Below are 20,338 nucleotides of genomic sequence, written 5' to 3' on the forward strand. Positions count from 1 at the left end.
GCATAACATTAACAACATTTAATTGATGGTTTCCTCGTTTGAAAGCATAAACTGTACACATATCACATTAGTACATACAGGCTGCTGCTGCTGCTGCTCTGCTCTGTTTAGCGAGGTTTTACGGGCAGTCAGTCAGTCAGCCAGTCAGCCACTCCCCCCTTCAACTCACCCACTTTCCAAAACGTATGGATACGTATCGATTTTCTTGTAGATTTGGGATGGGATGGGAACGATTAGAGGAGATGGGTAATAAATCACATTAATCTCACCATGACGACAAAGTAATCAAATGGAAGTGGTGCCCCTGGTGTTGGCACAGTGAAAGTTGACACCGTAGAGATATTAGATGTGGAGATGATGCTTTCAGAGCCCCTGAGTTGGGAATTTCCTAATCACCGTGGTGGTAGTGGTGATGGTGGTAGTGGTGATGGTGTTTGAATGACCATAACTCGTATCAGACTCTCCAACGTACGAACATTCGGCGACAGGTGGAGATATACAAGACAATTGTTAACAGCAAGGTTCAGAACTATCGATGTTGTTGTTGTAGTTGTTGACATCCTTTTTTTTTTCTCTCTCTCTCTCTCTCCCATTTTGCCCAAAAACGCCCTCGAGATGGTAAGTAGTAGTAAGTCTACGTTATAAACATGATGTGTGTGTGTGTGAAAAAACAAGACCGTTGACGCAGAGATATAAGTATGGAATCATTTCTCCCCAAAAAGAAACAATAGCAAAGAAGCAACACAATCGCCAAAAGATGAGACGAGCCCCGACACGACACACCCAACCCAACCAACATATGGATCCAAATTAACGACGTTGTGTCTTGCCAACAGTACGCTTTCCAGAGAACTATAGAAAAAAAAAGGTTGGTTAGTTTACGTGTCAAGATAAAAGGGAAAAGGGGGATTGAAGGAAGGGGAAAAGAAAAAAAAAAAAAGACGTACCAAATGCTTGGGCATGGTAGCACCAATATGCCTGTCGGCCTCGCCGGCTCTGGCCATCCTGTTCATCTTGCGCTGGCCGAGCTTGGCCACCCTCTCGGCCTTGGAGCGGGCTGTCTCCCCGTCCATGCCCACACCACCAGTAACACCGTCGTCGCGCCTGTTTGTCGCGCCCTGGCCACGCTGGGCCGGACGGCTCTGAGAGCGAAGACGCTCGGCGGCGCTCTTGGGCGTGTCCACCTCCATGGCGTCGGGGTCCTCGGTGGCGTTGCGGCTGCGGGCCAGCGAGCGGCCGCGAGTGGGCTCGCGCACCTGGGCACGGCCACGCAGGTTGATCTCCTCGGTGTCGACGCCGAGCTGGTCGATGTGGTCCTCGAGCTGGGCGAACGACTTCTTTTGCATTTTCCGGGGGATTATGGCGCGGTTCTTGAGCGACTTCTTCATCTTGGCCTCGTTGCGGATCAGCTTGTGCTTCTCGCGGATGTACTCGGCCTTTTGCAGGATCTCCTCCTCCGACTCGTCGCCGAGGTCCGAGTCCGACTTGTAGAAGCCCTCCTTCTCGAGACGCTCCTCCTCCTCTTCGAGAGCGGCCAGCTTGGCCTCGATATCGGGATCGATAAAGTCGTAGACGTTCTTGCCGTCGACAATCTGTTTATCAAAGCGTGACATGTTAGTAACGGGGTTTGATTTAGGGAAGTCGGAATGCGAGAGTTACTGACCTCGGGAATCTTGTCGTACTTCCACTCGGGGTTGGCCAAGATCCAGTTCTCCCTGAGATCGACGTTGAAGACACCAGCACCACCGTTCTGCTCCTCGATATCCCTGGCGAGAAGTTTCCTCTCGGGGTCGGCCTTGTCGTACTTCTTGAGACCCTTGACGGCCTCGGGAACGAAGGTCTCGCGGAGAACACCATCGGCGGGCTGGGCGACGTGGATACGGGACATGACCTCGGTGAGACGGGAGCCCATGGTGCCGTTGCTGCTGGTACCGGCCTTGTACTTCTGATTGACACGCTCAACGAGGAGAGCCTCGCAAACGGTGTTCTTGACTTCCTGGACACCGTCCTGGGTAGCGCAAGAGGCGCGCAAAAGCTGAATGTTGCCGGACTTGGTAAGGTCCATGAGATCGGCCTGGGATTCGGGGTCGAGGTCCTCAACGGTCTTGATATCCATCTTGTTCAGGACAACGTAGACCATCTTGTTCTCGAAAAGGGGCTTGATGGACCTGAACAAGTTGCACTGGGCCTTGAGCGAGTAACCGCACTGCTCCGAGATATCGATGAAGAACATGACGGCGGCTCTGAGATGGGCGAGGGCAGTGACTGACTGCATTTCAATGGTGTTCATCTCCTCGAGAGGGTGGTCGAGAATACCAGGGGTATCGATGACCTGGTAACGGAGGTACTTGTAGTCGAGGTGGCCGACGAACAAGCTCTTGGTGGTGAAAGCATAGGGCTCGACGGGGGTATCAGCGCGGGTGACGGAGCGCACGAACGAAGACTTGCCGACGTTGGGGAAGCCGGCAACGAGGAGGGTACGGGTGGTAGGGTTGATATCGGGCAATCTGGCCAAATGCTGGCGGACCTGGTCGAGGTAGGCGAGAGGGTCTTTCAGACGCTTGATGAGGGTGGCCATACGACCGAGGGCGGCTCTCTTCAACTGCTTGCACTGGTACAAACTTTGCGAGTACTTGAGGAGACGGACGTAATCACGAGAGATGGTCTCGATCAAGTGCTTGGCGGTCGAGACCTGACCGAGGGCAACCTTGAAGTGGTCGGCATCTATCCATCACCTTGTCAGCCACTATTCCCACCAAGACCAGGCGCGGTTCACAACCCGCTGTTGCTGAAACCGCCTGTCGCAGGGAAAAGCGGGATTCGTACCGTAGAGAATGTTCATCAAGTCGCGGTGGAAAGGATGCTGGTCGGCGAGAATGGGGAAGCTCGAGACGATGGCGCCGAACTTTTCGCTGCATGTTTCCTGTGTGAACTTGACCTTACGGGTGTAGAAGGCTCTAATTCTGCTGACTGTTCGGTGTCGCGTGTCAATGATTTATTCGAATTCTCATACAAAGTATCGGATATCGAGACGACATACTCTTGAAACCGGCACGAACTGTTCAAAGTAGAGGTTAGCGATCATGCCCTGCTTCACGTAATTTTCCACATTGTACCACATACTCTGAGTCGGCAAGCGACGCTGTGTCCTCCTGTTGAACAGTTAATATCCTTCACCACCGTAACCAAGCCATTGGACTCGAACTCGAAGACTTCGCATCGTCGTGGTCGGGGGCTGTCGATGTCGACTTACGAGAGGATGATGTCGATGAATTCCTGTGCCCTGTAGAAGCGAGTTAGCGATGCCAAACAACAACACAGCAACCAAGATGTCCTTACGTAGGCACAGGGGCAATGTCCTTCCACGTCATTTTGGGTATAGATGTCAAGCACTTGCGGGTGAGAAAATCTCGGACTGGAAGTGCAGGACAATGAGGTCGGACGGACGGTCTGAAGGATAGAGACCGGCTGCGGGGGGGCGGCGGTGTTGGAGGGCGACGGGGAGGCGCTGCGCTGCCAAATGGAAAGTCTACTTCGAAATATTTTTCCAGCGGCTTGCTCCAATCGATAAGATAACAGCCGAGTGCCAGAGTGGATCGGAGTGTGCAATGCCACGACATCCTGCCAAGGGGTGCTCACTGCTCAAGGATTCGGCTAGTGTGGAATTTGGGATTTTCTAACCCCACATTTTCCCAGGAACCCCACTGCGCCCAAGTGGCCGATGACCGGGCTTTCGCGGGCCTGGCTCCTGGAATTGGCCCACTCGTAACCCACCATCTGATTGACTCGGTTGAAGACTGCCGCGTGTGACGCCGCCAGGTACTGAACCCTTCATCGGCCCCTCCCTCCATTTTCTCAATTTTCTCCAGGTTCCTCCAGCTATTCAGTTGTCAGGCAGACAGACGTCAAGGTTGTTCTTCTTCTGAAATCTCTTCTTCTTCCAGCTTCAATTCCAATCCTACAAATACTACGTACCAGCACAATGGCCGCTCTCTCGCCTTACAAGGCTGACTTCCTCAAGGCCTCCATCGACGGCGGCGTCCTCAAGTTCGGCAGCTTCGAGCTCAAGTCCAAGCGCATCTCCCCCTACTTCTTCAACGCTGGCGACTTTTACCGTGCCGACCTTCTCCAGGCCATCTCCACTGCCTACGCCAAGTGCATTATCGAGGCTCACAAGAGCGGCCAATTGGACTTTGACATTGTTTTCGGCCCCGCCTACAAGGGCATTCCCCTCGCTACCGCTGCCACCGACAAGCTTGCCCAGCTTGACCCCGAGACCTACGGCAAGATCTGCTACTCTTTCGACCGCAAGGAGGCCAAGGACCATGGCGAGGGAGGCAACATTGTTGGCGCCCCTCTGAAGGGCAAGAGAATCCTCATTGTTGACGATGTCATCACTGCTGGCACTGCTAAGCGTGAGGCTATCGCCAAGATCGAGAAGGAGGGCGGCATTGTTGCTGGCATCGTCGTTGCTCTTGATCGCATGGAGAAGCTCCCTGCCGCTGATGGTGACGATAGCAAGCCCGGCCCCAGTGCTATGGGCGAGCTCCGCAAGGAGTACGGCATTCCCATCTTTGCCATCCTTACTCTGGACGACATCATTGAGGGCATGAGGGGTCTTGCCTCCCCTGAGGACGTCAAGAAGACGGAGGAATACCGCGCCAAGTACAAGGCTACCGACTAAACGCTGGAGTTGGATTCTGATAAAATAGTAACATGTATATCACAGGTTTGTTCGCCCAGTACCCTCTGACCATAGCCACAACATCAAACCTGTGGCTGACACTCTACAAGAAGAAGATGATGAAGAAGAAAAAAAGAAGAAGAAGAAGAAGAAGGATAGGGATTGTCAGGTTCTGATTGCGCATCCAATCAATCTTTCCGCCGACTTTGGGATCCCACACAAGGTCTAATCTGATTCAACAAGTTTGGGGACGCGCCGAAATATGTTGGTTTCGGGAATGTTGCCGTTCTGAAATACCATATGATACCCACTAGGACGGGGTTTTGACGGCTTTCACTTCATAACTCACCAAGTCGATGACCTGCAGAAACGGTGAATTTCGGGAACGTCAACCAGAAAAAAAACCGAGGATGTTCAGGAAGTGCGACTCACCATATCATGCCACCCACCTCCTCCAAACTCGACAGGGCTCTTACCAATACACTTAAACCCAAGCCGCTCATAGTAGGTAACAAGATACTGTATCCCTGGTTAACTCTCGTCCTCAAGGTAAGCCAAAGGAATAGCACCTAGTTCTCACATCTTGACATATCAGCGCCACGCGATCCGCCACTTGCGCGTCCTTCATCTGTTGCAGGTAGGCCTTGATGATCATCTGGCCGATTCCACATCCGTGAAGCTTTGGAGCTACGGCCATGGAGTGCAGCGCAACGGTCCGCCCACTTTCTTGATGTCCTACGTCTGCCGACCGACCGCGACGAGTTCGCCAGTCTTTGGGATAGTCCATATCCTTGTCTGTGATGGTGTTTCCGGTGCAGCGCGTAGCCACGATATGTGCCACCAGTACGCTCTTTGCGCCATTGGGACGATCGGTTTCTACAGGCTTGGCAGTATCCAAGGTTTCGATTGTCCAATTCTTGGCTTTTTCTGGCACCACTGTGCAAAAGACACCTAGGCTCAGCTCAGGACAGGTTGAGAGTCGGTAATCGAACTGCGGCCGTTGCTGTTAGTCAAGGTTCGGCCCGGCGCATACTGCCCATATTGGCATAAGGTGAACTCGCCTTTTCTGGTGTAGCTCTGTGTGCCGGGTCCGGAAAGGCCGCATTCTCCAGCGCAATACAGGATTCGTAGTCAGACTTGCTGAGGGGTCGGATATTGGGGTGAAAGGTGAAGGGGCATGCTCGCTGCAAACGAGCTTGGGGGCTCTCCCTAGCTTCCCGCCTCTCCTTGCTGATGGTTTTCTGCAACTTGACGAAATCGCTATCGGCATCCGAAGACTCGTCAATGGCGTTGTCTGAAAGCCGATGAAACATTGTCGGGCGGCTGGGGCTGGATCCCTCGACGGATGACGGAGGCTGTCGCTCTGTGGTCGCCATGCTTCTCGTGACTCAAGCCTCCGATGTTGGGTGCGAGAGAGTCGAAGTTGGAGGTGGCTGGTTACCAGCGTCGGTGATACGATAACCTGAGGAGGAGGGGCTCAACCAAGCAAAGTTTCGGGTATGAATGGACAAGAAAGCTATCGTTTACGGAAGAAGAGCGAAAACTTCAAGCTGCTCACTAGTCACAATCGAAAGGGAAAGGTTCTGGAAAAAAAAAACAGGTATGTGAAAATAATGGGATGGATCGATCTTTTCCTTTTTTGCATTCCGGTTTTAAACCTCTATGACCAGGTGACCGACGAGTGCAAGCAACTGAAAGGGGAATAGACCTTCAACTTGCCCCCCGTCCCTCCAATTGTGGAGGTACATAAACGTCCAGAAGTCCCAAGGAAAGATGGATCGTCAAGTGTTTTACGCGACGATCCAAGCTCCCAATCTTGGGGCGAAGGGCCAATGACTATCAATACCTTTGCGCGTGACCTTTTCTTTGACAGGTACACGCCCGGGAACACATGAGGGGTTCGCGATTGTCAGATCTGTGACCTGACCGTGGTGTTACTCGAGCACCTCGACGTACGTCTATAAAATCGACAAGAACAATAACATGACAACCCTGGGTGCATCTCCCGGTCTAGGGAAACGGAACCCCTTGAACATTGTTCACATGGCCATGCTGCCCCTGAGTTCATACAACACATGAACTGAGAAAAACGAAAGCATGAACTTGTCCAGTTCCCAACTCGATGGTACTTCCGGTCCACAATCTCCTTAATCGTGATATCTTGCACTTCATCTCACCACCACCGAATTCACAAGCTCCCAAAGCTCCTCTGTCAACACCACGCCCGAGTCCCCGACGCCACGACTCCCCGAAGAAGCAAAGAGCTAAGAGCTTTGACGCCGGACTGCCCCCACCTCAGTTTCAGTCGAGCTCTCCTGTCCAAGCTCCCAAGGTCGCCAAAAACATCACCTCCAAGCTTTTTCCCTCTTTCTCGGCTGGCTGTGGGCATGTTACATCGTCAATTGATTCATTTTCCAGGACTTCCCTTCTTGTCGCTGATGGATTGAACTTCTCGAGACCCACTTCTTACTCAATAGTCTAATGGATTGACGTCACCGACAAGTCATTGCACACACAAACTTAACTATTCAAGATCTAATCATGATTTGAATTTGAATTAAAGGCGAATTGAGCCCCATCGGAATGATTTCACCTCATCATCTCAAGAGAACCTCCATTGTGGAAATGAAGTCCAAGTTGCAATACAACCGATGGGCTGGGTGACACCTGCACGGACGAGCAGGCCCGCAGGCACGGAGGGAGGTGGGGGAAAATGTCCATTTTGGTGCACACGACACTGAATCTCCATCACGATAAGGAGGCTCGGAGCGGGGCAAGATGTGGCGATAAGGGGGGGGGGACAGGGACCCGCGAACCTTTACGGATGGATGGTGAAATTCAATTCTCTCAACGAACTTTCTTCCACCATTTTCATTTACTCAAATACTCACTTCAAGACTTGAACGACAGGTTTTTTTTTCTTTTTTTTTCGGCCAGACTATTTGCGAAAGGCTCAGCAGACCATGCAAACCAGAAAGGAAGATAGTTTCTGGAGCACAAACATGAGATTCTAAAGACAGGTTTATTGCTTTCATGTTCAGCAGCACCTCGCGGGCAGGCATCAGATCATCACCAACATCACGTGGAAGACAGACATAATACATTCCATTGATGCTTGCTGCTGCCATCATGTGCCGTACCGAACACACTTTGACTTGTACGCTAAGCCCCGATATCACGACGCCGGACGACGCCCAACACGCCGTAATCACTAGGTAGTACTACTTGATGGATAGGTGATGTTTGTTTTTCGTCCCCTCCGTCACCACCTGACCTACCTAAGTATGTACCTGCCTGCTCTCAAACGGAACGTCCAGCCCCAATGAAAGCCCACGATGAATGAATGGTATGTACATTCGGCTTATGGAAGTATAAGCCGGAGTCTGGACTACACACCGGCTTTGGCGCACGACATCTCAAAACGGGTCAACCTGCATGAACATGGGGACTTTTGACACTTGACAAGCCGTGGCGGCCCCGGAACGCTGTCAGATACCGAAGTGGACTGAAGAGCAGATCGGGCTGGACGGGTGGAAAAGCCTTTGTGTGCGAGGCATCGGGGCAGGTTGTCGGGATAGTTAAAGGGTAAGTAGGTAATAGGTAGGTATCGGAGCTCGGAGGAGGGCCGGTGGACTTTGCCTAGGTAGCTTGTTTAAAGCTTCTCAAAGGCTAGATTGGTATACATAGTACACTAGACTTTGGCTTCAACTGCCGCAACTGATAAGATGGAACTGCCATGCAACTTGGAAGCTTGTCCGCGAACCACAAGTACTACAAAATGCTCACCTGGAACTTTAAATAGCACAAGGTCAAACAATGATAGTTGCTTATTCTAACCTAGGTATTCCCGTCACCTCAACAGAGAAGTCTCCACGTACCTCTGACAGCTTCCACGGGCATTGCGCAATTCCTGGAAACCAAAGCAAAAATGGCCAGGTACAGCGTGACAGTTCCAAATTTGATCACAAGCAGAAACCACCGTGTCGTAGCGTGCATAGTACTTACAAGACGATCAAGGTTTGAATGTCCCGTTTTAGCTTCAGGAACCTGTCACTAGGAACCACTCTCCTGTGGGAACTTCCGAATTGAGCCTCACGCCGTTTCGGCAGATTCGCGAGCATCCACTACTGGAAGCGGAGAGGCTGGCATGCTGGAAGAAGACAAGTCACGCCAAAGTTGTTCCCAAAAGAGAAAACACATGACAGTTGGCTTTCCCTCAAGTCTAGCGGAGTACGGAGATACTTTTTGAAGTTGTCCAGGAAACAAATACGAAGAAGCAAGACGTTGTTCATGTCCTTCCGATCGAAACTGGATTTGTTTACATACATGATCGCGATGCTTCCACTTTCACCGGGCCAACGTAGGTAGTCCTTACAAGTACCGTCCAGTTTTAGCTCCACCAACGGGGAGCTTCCATTCATGTCATGGATGGAGCTGCTAATTGGACAGTCCGATTGCAGCTACCTCTCTACCTTGGTTAAGTACCCTACCTGTTGATTCTGGACCTGTACCTAGTGTATAGGGCGCGGTCAACTGCTATTTTCAGGATACAGTGGTAGCTGTAACGGACTGGAGCGTGTCAATTGCAACCAACAGTCAGTCCAGGATCCTTGCATAAACAGTCCAGAAAGCTGCGGACGGCTTGCCCCGGACCCACTGGATCGCCCGCGTGCCTGCCTGCCCCAGAGCCCCTCAATAACTGCCACCCGCCCGGCCGCCTCCCTTCACTTTCTGGAATCTTAAACTGTACAATTACTCAGCCTTGCCTTTTCTTTCTGCTTGTAAACAGCTTTAGAATTCCGTTTCTTCCTCGTTTACACTTTCTCTTCCCCCCTCCCCACCATCCAGAGACTCTTTGGTCCCTCCAAGCACTCTTCTAGGTTTGGCCGGTGACGCCATCTCCCTTCAACATCTACTTACCGCGCTCTTGTTGTCCCGCCTAGGACGAACGACGTCACCATGTAAGCTGATGACAAGAGACAATAAACTGACGGAAGTCGCTACTCCCAAAGCCGCTAACGTGAGTCTCTTTAACAGGCAAATAACCATCGCCATCCAGGACACGACGGGAGACGATCAAGACTTCCTCTCCCTCCAAGTCTTTCCCGACATGACGCTCGAAACGCTGCGCAACTCGATCCAGGCGGAAACCAGCCACCACCCCAGCACACAACACCTCTACCACAACGGCAACCTGATCACCGACAACACCAAGACCCTGACCCAGCTCAACGTCACCGACGGCGACATGCTGGCCCTCCACGTCCGCGAAACACAACGGGCCACGGCGGTGCCCGAGTCACAGCAAGGAAGGCCAGCGGCGCCCCCTCAACAAGATCCCGAGTTTTTGCGTCTGCAGTTCCTGGCGAATCCGGCTCTGCGGGCTGAGGTGGAGAGGACAGCCCCCGACTTGGCGGCCGCTATCAATGACCCCCAACGGTGGGCGCAGCTCTTCCGGGAGAGGTACGACAGGGAACAGAGGGAAAGGGCGGAGCGTCATCGGATAATCCAGCAGTTGAACGAGGATCCGTTCAATCCGGAGGCGCAGGCAAGGATCGAGGAGATCATTCGCCAGGAGCGGGTTACCGAGAACCTGCAGACTGCTATGGAGCATAATCCTGAGGGTGAGTAAGCATTGTAGAGTCGGAGGGTTTCCCTGTTGTGGTCGGGAAGCTGCCGCTAACTTCGTTTTTCGTTTGTAGTATTCGGTACCGTACACATGCTGTATCTGGATGTTGAGGTAAACGGGGCTAAGGTCAAGGCCCTTGTGGATTCCGGAGCTCAAGCAACGATCATGAGTCCCGACATTGCCGAGGCGTGTGGTATCATGCGGCTGGTTGACAAGCGGTACGGTGGTATCGCCAAGGGCGTCGGAACTGCCAAGATCATTGGTCGTGTGCACACGGCTCCTGTCAAGATCGGCTCGCTCTTCCTGCCATGCAGCTTTACCGTCATGGAGGGCAAGAATGTGGATATGCTTCTCGGCTTGGACATGTTGAAACGTTACCAGGCTTGTATCGATCTGGCCAAGAACGCGCTCGTCATCCAGGGCGAGGAGATTCCCTTTTTGGGTGAGGCGGACATACCGAAGGCGACGGAGGAGGCGCTTCAGGATGAGCCTACGATTGAGGGTCCCGGCGGCACGACCATCGGCCAGCGTACCGGCGCGGTTTCGGGACCTGGTACTGCACAGCATCGCCAGGGTCAGGCTGGTCCGTCTACTGCTGCACAGCCGGGTCCCTCTGCTCCCGCTCCCGCTCCCGCTTCCGCTTCCGCACCTCGAGCGTCTCAAGCCCGGTCTTTTCCCCGGGAGCATATTGAGCAGCTTGTAGCACTCGGTGCTGACGAACAAAAGGCGATTCGGGCTTTGGAGGCAACGGACGGGAACGTTGAGTATGCGGCCAGTTTGATCTTTGAAGGGTTCTAATAAATTAAGGAAGTTGGGGGTTGTTGGCATGAACATAGAGAGCATATATCTGCTTTTAGTGGATCGGATGGAAGCGGCGCAAATCCATGTTACTTGGACGTCAAGAGTTGAATGGACAGTAAAGGGATGGTATCAAGGTTATGATGATATGGGCAATCAAGCAAAAGATCTCCACTACCTTTGAAGCGTTCCTAGACCATGTTCCGCTGCTTTACCAGTTTATTCGGAGCCGTTCAAGACGAGCTGTAATCACGATGGGACTTGTAGTAGTAAAAGATACGGACCAGATCGGTATTGACAAGGTCTGTAGCATACAACTACATAGAACGTAGTACCAAGCTTACATATCAATGTCAATATGATGTGTGTGTTTAAACAGGAAGTAGTTCATAAGCCTTTCCATTAACTGACTATTCGTACTGAATCACACACACACATCCGTTCGTCTACCTGATCTTATACACACAGGGCTTCAAAAGAGCGTTCTCATTGAACGAAGCCTCCTCGTCGGCATCGATGAACTTGGGCGTCTTGATAGGCCGCCCCTTGGCATCCGTCTGCGTCGTCTTGAGCGCCTCCTTCTTCAGGTCCGCACACTTGCCCTTGATGGCCGGCATCGCCTTGACAAAGTGCATCTTGACAAACATTTTGTTATCCATGTCCACCGCCTTCTGGCCATACTCCCTCTGCAGGAGGAATCCTCTCTTCCGCAGCGCCTCCACAAAAGCAGAGACATCCGTCTCCTGCTGACGAAGCTCCACACCATCCACATGGACAGCCAACTGCTGCTCCTCCTCGGCCTCTTCCTCCTCCTTCATCTTGGCCTTGTCCTTCTTTCCAAGAGCAGGTCCGGCGGCAGCAGCACCGGCCTTTCTGCGGTTACCCACACTGTGGCTGACCACATTACCGGGCCCGCCGCCCTTTTTCCTGGTCGGGTCCACAAACCGCGACTTGATCTCGGCCACCCACAGCTCGCCCTTCCACCTTAACACCCGGTACGCCTCCTCGACAAAGTCGATCCAGTTCGTGCCCATGAGCGCCAAACAAAAGATGACCACGTCCACACTGCCGTCTTTCAGCGGTAAATTGGCGATATCCGCCCTTGTGATGAGTTCGGGTTTCCCGCCGTCTTGCAAATCGTAGCTCTTCACTTCGATGCCCAATTTGCGCTTAAGTGGCACCAGCGCCTGCGCAAGCTTCGCGTCGCCGCAGCCCAGATCGGCAATGGTGCACAGTCCGTTCCGGTCGCGCGGTAGGGGGTACTTGGTCCCGTCCGAGGTGCCGTCGCCGGGGCGCGTGCGGGGAGCGTTGCGCAACTTCCCGCGCGTCTTGATGGCGGAGATGTACCCGTCCACGGGGTTTTCGGGCCATACGTCGACTTGGCGACGGAAACCTTCGTGGTACTCGGTGAACATCTCGGGAGAGTCGGAGAAGAGGGAGAAGGCGTCGCGCGAGGGACGGGTGTAGAGGGTTTCGTTGAGGTGGCGGAAGCGGGCGCTGATGAGCTTTTCGCGCATGGCGGCTTGGAGGGGGGTGAGTTTGGGTGCTGCGGGCGCAGGGGCGGGGGCGGGAGCAGAGGGTTTCGATTCGGTGGTGGTGGTAGCATCTTGCTTCTTTTCGGCGGCGGGCTTGGACTCTTGCTTGTTCTTGTTCTTGTTCTTCTTGTTGTTGTTCTTCTTGTCCGTGGCTGGCTGGGGAGCAGCGGTGGTGGTGGTGGTAGCCTCAGTGGGAGTACCCTCCTCCGTCTTTTGCTTCTTGGCCTTGTGGGCTTCCTTCTTTGCATCTTCTTTGGCCTTCTTGGCCTTGGCGTCGCCGCCCTCAATCACTTTCTCCCAGAGGTCGGCGACATTGTCGAGGTTCACATCCGTGTTGTTGGACCGGCCGGCTCTCTTGCGCTTCTTGTTCTTGTTCTTGGGAGCGGAAGCACCTTCTTCGCCGGCGGCGACGGTACGGGGGGGCTGGGTCGCTAGGACGGAGCCATGCTCGGTCTCGACTTTGAGCTTGTCGGTGGAGACTTTGAGGCCTTTGACGGCGAACATGATGGCTGCTTTAGTCTCGTACAAGACAAGATGCGAAAATGATTGTTTTGTTCAAACTCGAAGATGGGTTGGTTGGTTGTGATAGACTAGTAGTGATAGGTACACTAGGTACGAAGAAAATTTAGGTGGGGCCGTTGGCTTTTGGAAGCAACGTCAATTGAGAGAACCCCTGCAAACCTAATTCCAAGATAAGCAGATTGTCGATAACCTCCACTTCCCTTCCAGGACTGGGTGCCCACAGTTGAAACCCGTAAGTTCTACGAACGTATACAAGATCCACTGAAGTTTTGGACGATTTCTTGTCGCACTCGATTCTACCCAGTTGTCTCTTCAGTTTCCTCCAGCATGGTTGCGTCTCTGTGCCTGGCAGCTGACAGGCACACCTTACACTACAGTACCCCACCTTACCCACCAGTCAGGGACAGACTGCTTTCCGAGGTTCCATTCCCACTCCTATTCGGGCTTCAAGACCGTGCATCGTCCACTTCATCGCCGGGGTGCCTCGTGTTCTTCACAGCCCTCCGACCGTTTTCGGGTCGGCAAGACTGCCCCAACGAATCCGCCATGCTCTGTTTGGTGATGGGGCTACACTACTATTCGACGACATGGCAATACCAAGAGGTTGCTACCTATCCATGGCCATGGACTTTGCACAGATGCCTTGTTATCTTGGGTCTCCCATCATGACCTGTTCACAGTTCCTCCGAAAGACTGAAGAAAGACAATTCCCGTCCACACCCACCAAGCCGCTACACCATGGCTTCTTCCCGAGGGTGGCCTGATCTTTCGACCTCTACACCACGCGGTACAAAAAACCTGATAGCCAAACACGCGACGCTTTTGCGTGCTTAGCCACGACCGAGGAAACTTGAGAACAGCGTACAAGAGTGCCTCTTCGAAAAGCGTGAGACATCCCCGTACATCTCCACCATTGGAATAGCACAACGGTGCTGAAGAGAGGTACATCTTTATCCATACGAGAGTGCTGATTAGTTGTCCCAACTAGTCACAGTTCCAGATACCCATCCCAAGTCTGTGGAGAGCTGCTTGAAATTTTGATCTACTAAAAAGCCATCTTGAAGATCATTGCATAGAGCTCTGCTGGTCCTAGATCGGGCTATATGTACATTTCAGAAGAGTCCTGGACCGCAAACCTACCACCCTGGACGAGCTTCAGTGTCGTTCACGGCAAGCTCCGCCCTGCCCGTTCTTCTAGCCTACAACCGACAACCGTCACTCAGTCTCTTCTTTTCTAACAGGACCTGCTCGCTGCTAAGATACCTCAGCTCTGTCAAGCTCTCTTCTGTCTTTGACACATTGGCCAAAGCAAAGCTGGGGTGGGGGCTTCCTTTTGTACCCTACTTATCTCTCTTCACTCTTTGACCTTGGTTCCGAGGTCCAAAGTCTCCAGCAACTGATCCTCCACTGCCGGATATCTGACCACAGGGTCTTTGTTGTCCGCAACTCTTCGCGGCCGAGTGCCGGGTTGCGGGTTACAAGTCACACCAGGTGTCTGGCCCACACACACCTTCGACGAGCTGCGTTGTTGCGGTATCTCCCCCGTCCCTTCTTTGCTTTCACCGGCTACTTCGCGGTTCGTACGTCCAGGCGGAGATTTATTGTCCACTCGCCGCCCTCACTTACACTCGTTACCTTGTCTCAGCCGACCAATCTAGACTCGGGTGGACTTTCGGCCCAGTGTCTCGGAGACGGAGAGGCGTAGCAACATTCCTTTTGCACCTGGCCTTGTCACCACTTGTGCACCACTCCACCTTGAGTGGTCTGCTCGATGGTAATATTTGACCAGGTTATTCTCTTACTCTTGAGCTACCTCGGCATCGCATGAAAAAGTCAGGATCTCCTCGAAACTCTTACCTCAATATCGTCCGACAGATCGCATACGACACCCATCAGGAAGCTTTGCCATGGATTCCACCGGGGCTGGCAGTTCTCCAGAGAAAAGCTCCTCTCCGGATCCCAAGCCGCCAGCATCTTCATCTGAAGCTGATACAGGCACTGGCGCTTCTGCAAGTGCCGGTACCGGTGCGGCGGCATCGGGTAGCCAAGAGGACCCCCCAAAGAAGGCACCAGTTAGGAAGAGAACAAAGACCGGTTGTCTCAGTACGTGACATCCCGAGGCTGCAATGCGCACCCCCCAAGCTATGAATGCTGACACGCCGCAGCTTGTCGAAAGCGACGCATCAAATGTGACGAAGCCAAGCCGATCTGTAACAACTGCACCAAATCCAAGAGACAATGTGAAGGCTACAACCAACGACTCACGTTCAAGGAGCCTCTGAGTTCTTACGGCCATGGCCCTACTCACTCTGGGCATCCCGTATACCATCAGCAGAACCGAAATCAATCTATCGGTGCTCCTTTGACGGCTACCCAGGCCAAAGCAGCAGCACAACAAGGATCACTTGCTGCTATCGCGCCAAAGCCACCACAAGTCGACTTTACGGGCACGGTGCCCATGTCCTTTGCGGCGCCGCAACAACAACAACACCAGACACACCGCCCCTTTCTGGCCGCTCAAGCTGGAGGTCCGGCTTCACAGACATCTTTCTATGGACAACTACCTAGTCCCAGCCAAAGCGTCTCTTCAGTAGGTCCTCCACCGGCGTCAGGCTGCCTTCCTCAACATGCATACGAGAGTGCCTTCCAGTTGATGTCTCCGACACATGGCTATGAGCCGAACCGGGTGATTGAGGCAGGTTCATCCAACTACAACCACGCTTGGACAGCGACAAGTAAACAACACGGCCGGATTGTTGAAGAGGATGGGTTGCAACCTGACGTCAATGGGTTCGTCAAGGAGGAAACGTACTGGCAGTCCGACGATGAGGCATCCATGGCCGACTCGGAAGATGAAGATATCCCCATGGATGTCCACGATGCGCATCTCAAGTCAAATGACCTCGGTATCCACGTAGCCAGGCGGCTAGTAGCCCCCGCAGACGCATATGGTGTTCAGATGAGAACTGTTGCTGGGTTCCCGGAGATGAACGTCTTACAAACGTACATCCCCTCATCCATGAGCTCGCCTCTCAACGACTCTCAGACTGCCGCCGTGTTTTGGTACTTTGTCAACGTCACCGGGCAGAGCATGTCGCTTTACGAAAGACATCCGTTCGATCCCACACCCATGTTCCATGGCCAACCAGTGCCCAAGATCAGGCAACATATTTGGACTTACACTTTCCCCATCATGGCCTTCAACCATCCCGCTTTGATGCAAGCCATTCTCGCCCTAGCCAGTCTGCAAATAGCCAACCTAGCCCGAGTTCCCGCCACAGCAGCCATGAAGCACTACCACCTCTGTCTGCGCCGGATCGCCCGAAACTACCAAAGCCCCAGCCGGCGCACGCAACCGGCTACTCTCGCAGCCACGCTCCTGCTTGGCTATTACGAAGTCTGGAACTCGGACCACGACAAGTGGTGCCGACACATGTGGGGAGCGCACGCTATCATGAAAGAGATTCCCTTCCTGAAGATGACCAAGGAGATCTTTGCCCATCAACGAGAACGACAGCCCACTGCTTCTCTCGGTCCTGATCTCGCCCTGTACGAGGTCGACACGGAGCTGATCAGTCAGTTGACGGGCAAGAAGGTCACCTATGATGATCCGGAGGTGGCGAGCAAGAAGCGGCCGTATACGGAGAAGGACCTTGAGACTTATCAGCAGCTGAGGGATCTGTACTGGTGGTATTGCAAGATGGATGTTTATCAGAGTATTTTGGGAGGGACAAGGTTATTGTAAGTTTGGTTGTTGTTTGCTGATGGGAGTTGGAATACTTTGCTAACGAGGATGAACAGTATGCCGTATGCTCAATGGGCTCAGTGTGCGCCGAGAGGAGAGTGTGGGAGGATGGATGCCATGTAAGTCAACTCGATCCCGCACTGAAAAGATATAACATGCTAATTCTTTCCCTCCAGCTACGGCACCTTCGACCACTTAATGCTCCTCCTCGGCCGCGTAGCGAACTTTGCTTCCCGAGACCTCGCCCGCAAGCGAAAAGCGCGCCGAGCCGGTGGCCCCCCTGGCAGCGCCGGACGAGGACAAGGACCACCAGGACATGGCTCACCCGGTCAAGGAGGGCCACCACCACCAGGCCAAGGCCCTCCTCCCGGCCACGGCGGTCCACCCCGAGGAGGCCCCCCTTCTTCCTCCTCCTCCTCCTCCTCCTCCTCCTCCGCTGGGCGCGGTCAATCCCCACCTCTCTTCGCCGGCCTCATGCCCACAAAGGGTACCTTCATCCCGCCTCAAGGCTTCTCCCCGCCCCGCGACCCGACCACCCCCGACACCGACTCCACCGACGACATGGACTACGACACAGCCACGCTCGCCGCCTTTCGCGAATGGGACGAGATCCGCTCAGCCTTTGAGCTCTTCAAGTCCCGACTCGGCCCGGACTTTGCGCCCATGGGTCCCGATCTCGCCACGCCGGAAATGACCCCCTTTGGACCCGCCTTGATGTACAGGACGTATAGTATTGCGGGCATTTGGATGAACTACTACATGGGATTGATCGCGCTGCAGAGGGCGCATCCCGCGATGCCGCCCGTGGCGATGATTGCGGCGGGGATGAGCGCGGAAAAGACGGCGCCGTGGGCATATACGGTTGCAAGGATCGCCGCGGGGTTGCATGAGGATACGAGCCATGTCAGTGCGGTTAGTACGCTCGTGGGGGCGGCGTTTATTGAGAGTGGGTTTTGTTTGTTTGTTGCTGGTATTCAGGTTGGTCTTTTCTTTCCCCCCTCCCCAGTCATGTTTCTAGTACTAACTTCCAATGCGTGAAAAGTTCCAAGAACCCCCCCAACGCCACTGGCTCATCTCCCGTCTACACGACATGGCCCGCCTAACAGGATGGCAATCCGCCCGCCAGATCGCCGACGGGTGCGAATCCGGGTGGATGAAGGCTGCGGAAATGGGTCGTGGTCCACCGTATCGACGGCTTTCTTCTTCTTCTTTTTCGGGTAGTAGTAATAGTAATTTTCTACCGATTTGGATGAGACCACGAAGAATCGACAAGAAGATCCGGGAGGAGCAGGCGGGGGAGAATCGGTTGGTGCTGGCTAGGACGGAGCATGCGCATTTTGCGCTGGGGTTGTTGTCGGTCGAACAGGATTTGGATCGGTTGGAGTTGAGTGAGGGGGAGTAATTGATTAATTACAAGTAGAGAGACCTTGGGTGTAGATACAACACGGGACTATATATATATATATATATATATATACATATATATATGCATGCATATAATTCGGGCGTTGAGGGTGGGTTGGGAAACATGAGATGAGCGGATTTTGACGAGCGAGTGAGTGGGTAGCGGATGAAGATGTGGGCATTATAGAATACCTTGATGTACTGTTTAAGAGGCTGGAACGGAATCCAAGTCCGAGACGAGAGATGGTGTTGAGTAAACAGTGGGTTGCCTGCTGAACGGCTTTCAGGTCGGTTACTCTCATACGCCTTTATCTTTTGCAAATTCGTTGCAAGGCGTGCTTGGAACGCTGGACATATGCCGTGGAATGGGGCGAATAGAGGCCACCAACCGCCAAAGTACTTTAGTTGGATTCGATTCATTAGACAGTTTCTCCCATCAAAAACCGGGGAGATGCTGCTTTCCATCCCGTTCGCCTGCTATCTCCAGCTATGCTTTAGTTTCCCATTTCCCTCCAACAACATTACATGACACATGCTTCTTTAGTTGGCGGGCAACCGCGCAACAACAGCGGCCATTTCCTCGTCTGTGTATATCCTGAAGCCCTTGTCCTTGGTGACGCTCGCCAGCTGCACGTTCTTGGCATCGAGCTTCTCCTCCATGACCTGCTTGAGCGTCTTGAGGACGAGCGTCTCGGCGTCTTCGAGGGTGAGGGACTACATGAGAACAAGAAAAAAAAAAAAGATTGTTAGCAGTAAATCCCTAACACGGTCCCGGACACCCTAGGCAACCCACCTTGTGATACTCATTCTGCAACTCGGCCTGCGCGCCCTCGCTACCGCTTCCAATTGCCTTTGCATCATAGCGATAAAACGTTCCCGACGGCTCGGCATGGTACAGACTCGGGCCGTCCTCATCGTAGCCGGCAATCAGCAGCGCCACGCCAAAGGGGCGGGACATGATGCTCTCCTCGCCGTCGGCGCTCTCGCCGAAGCGCAGGGCCAGGTCGCAGATGGCCTGCGTGCAGCTCTCGACGCGCAGCTTCTCGTTGTAGTTGAAGGCGTGGCTCTGGCACTCGACGCGCGCGTGCTCGATCATGGAGCGCGCATCGGCCTGCAGACCCGACATGGCGGTCCCGATGTGGCGGTCGATCTCGACAATCTTCTCGACCGACGAGGTCTCGAGCAGGGTCGAGGTCACGCGCTTCTCGACGCCGAGAATGACGCCCTCCGAGGTGGCGACGCCGATGGCGGTGGAGCCGAGCTTGATGGCCTCGAGGGAGTACTCGACTTGGAAGAGGCGGCCTTCGGGGGAGAAGGTGCTGTGGGCATGGTTGTTAGTCTCTGGTTGAAGTAGATGGGTGATTTGGATGTAGATGTTGTGGTAGGTTGTGTGGAGTTTTATCGGTGGTTGTTAGAGAGTAGTATCGAGGGATACGCGATCGAGTAGTGGCTGGAGGAGTATGGGGGGGGGGGGGGGGGGGGAGAGAGGGTGGTGTGGCCAAGCGTGAAAGTCGTTCGTTCGTCTGTATGTCACTTACTTGATGCCCCGATCTAGATGATGCGCGCAAGTATGTTAGCCATCCGTCAGTCCATGATGTCTGGTAGGTGTAGCTTGTTCCCTCTGGTGGCATCACTTGAAGCTTGACATGGGCAAACCATCACCACAAAACCAAGTGAGGGTGGGTAGCGACTTACCGTATTCAGACCTTGCCATAAACATTTTGACGGTGTTGAGGGGAGCTCGAGTGGGGAGAGGGGTCCGGGATGTAGTATTGCTGTCGGGAGAGAAGCCTGGCTTTGCTGCTTATATGCGCCGGGCGTTGGTTGGTGACAGTCGAAGAGATGGTGTTAGTGTCGAGGGTCGGTGTCTTCAAATCGAGGACTGGTGATGTTGTTTGTTTTGGGAGAGATTGTGCCGTGGTGGTGGTTTGGATGGGAAGCTGCCGTAAGGCCTGAACTGCCTGGGACCGACCGACGTCAAGCAGTGGAATGGAAGAGCTCCAGGCACGACAGGTCGACGA

The 20,338-nt window shown here is 53.6% G+C and overlaps 6 protein-coding genes across 6 annotated transcripts; 2 read left to right on the top strand and 4 right to left on the bottom strand.

The window, feature by feature from the left end:
* Positions 1-810: 810 nt before the first annotated feature.
* B0T23DRAFT_432465 (nucleolar GTP-binding protein 1) lies at positions 811-3,371 on the bottom strand (the record flags this gene model as incomplete). Its single annotated transcript, XM_062840382.1, has 8 exons — positions 811-852; positions 948-1,592; positions 1,664-2,724; positions 2,827-2,970; positions 3,041-3,058; positions 3,124-3,152; positions 3,254-3,283; positions 3,340-3,371. 8 exons carry the CDS (start codon positions 3,369-3,371, stop codon positions 811-813), a joined length of 2,001 nt encoding a protein of 666 aa, XP_062688642.1.
* Positions 3,372-3,789: 418 nt separating this feature from the next.
* B0T23DRAFT_389078 (phosphoribosyltransferase-like protein) lies at positions 3,790-4,819 on the top strand. Its single transcript, XM_062837787.1, has 2 exons — positions 3,790-4,729; positions 4,795-4,819. Exon 1 carries the CDS (start codon positions 3,983-3,985, stop codon positions 4,682-4,684), a length of 702 nt encoding a protein of 233 aa, XP_062688643.1. The 5' UTR covers positions 3,790-3,982; the 3' UTR covers positions 4,685-4,729; positions 4,795-4,819.
* Positions 4,820-5,098: 279 nt separating this feature from the next.
* On the bottom strand, positions 5,099-6,060 carry B0T23DRAFT_407968 (uncharacterized protein; the record flags this gene model as incomplete). The annotated part of the gene is made up of 3 exons (XM_062839251.1): positions 5,099-5,203; positions 5,265-5,635; positions 5,718-6,060. The coding sequence occupies 3 exons, from the start codon at positions 6,058-6,060 to the stop codon at positions 5,099-5,101; spliced, it is 819 nt and encodes a 272-aa protein (XP_062688644.1).
* A 5,421-nt stretch (positions 6,061-11,481) lies between these two features.
* B0T23DRAFT_389089 (methyltransferase-domain-containing protein) lies at positions 11,482-13,455 on the bottom strand. The gene has a single exon (XM_062837788.1). The coding sequence runs from the start codon at positions 13,148-13,150 to the stop codon at positions 11,558-11,560; it is 1,593 nt and encodes a 530-aa protein (XP_062688645.1). The 5' UTR covers positions 13,151-13,455; the 3' UTR covers positions 11,482-11,557.
* A 1,620-nt stretch (positions 13,456-15,075) lies between these two features.
* B0T23DRAFT_399469 (uncharacterized protein) lies at positions 15,076-18,315 on the top strand (the record flags this gene model as incomplete). Its single annotated transcript, XM_062838423.1, has 5 exons — positions 15,076-15,271; positions 15,334-16,909; positions 16,970-17,032; positions 17,090-17,891; positions 17,956-18,315. The coding sequence occupies 5 exons, from the start codon at positions 15,076-15,078 to the stop codon at positions 18,313-18,315; spliced, it is 2,997 nt and encodes a 998-aa protein (XP_062688646.1).
* Positions 18,316-18,367: 52 nt separating this feature from the next.
* Positions 18,368-20,294, bottom strand: B0T23DRAFT_366298 (proteasome component PUP2). The gene is made up of 4 exons (XM_062836389.1): positions 20,013-20,294; positions 19,856-19,868; positions 19,111-19,636; positions 18,368-19,031 (listed from the first exon to the last, which is right to left on the bottom strand). The coding sequence occupies exons 1-4, from the start codon at positions 20,035-20,037 to the stop codon at positions 18,858-18,860; spliced, it is 738 nt and encodes a 245-aa protein (XP_062688647.1). The 5' UTR covers positions 20,038-20,294; the 3' UTR covers positions 18,368-18,857.
* Positions 20,295-20,338: the final 44 nt, after the last annotated feature.

This window comes from Neurospora hispaniola, assembly GCF_033458365.1.
Source record: "Neurospora hispaniola strain FGSC 10403 chromosome Unknown B0T23scaffold_9, whole genome shotgun sequence".
Classification (NCBI taxonomy): domain Eukaryota; kingdom Fungi; phylum Ascomycota; class Sordariomycetes; order Sordariales; family Sordariaceae; genus Neurospora; species Neurospora hispaniola.

Bases quoted from the DNA above. Each gene is read 5' to 3' on its own strand.
- B0T23DRAFT_389078 (XM_062837787.1), top strand. From the start codon at position 3,983: ATGGCCGCTCTCTCGCCTTACAAGGCTGACTTCCTCAAGGCCTCCATC.
- B0T23DRAFT_389089 (XM_062837788.1), bottom strand. From the start codon at position 13,150: ATGTTCGCCGTCAAAGGCCTCAAAGTCTCCACCGACAAGCTCAAAGTC.
- B0T23DRAFT_366298 (XM_062836389.1), bottom strand. From the start codon at position 20,037: ATGTTTATGGCAAGGTCTGAATACG. The intron at 19,032-19,110 runs GTGGGTTGCCTA...GTTCTCATGTAG, and splicing joins TGCAGAATGAGTATCACAAG to TCCCTCACCCTCGAAGACGC.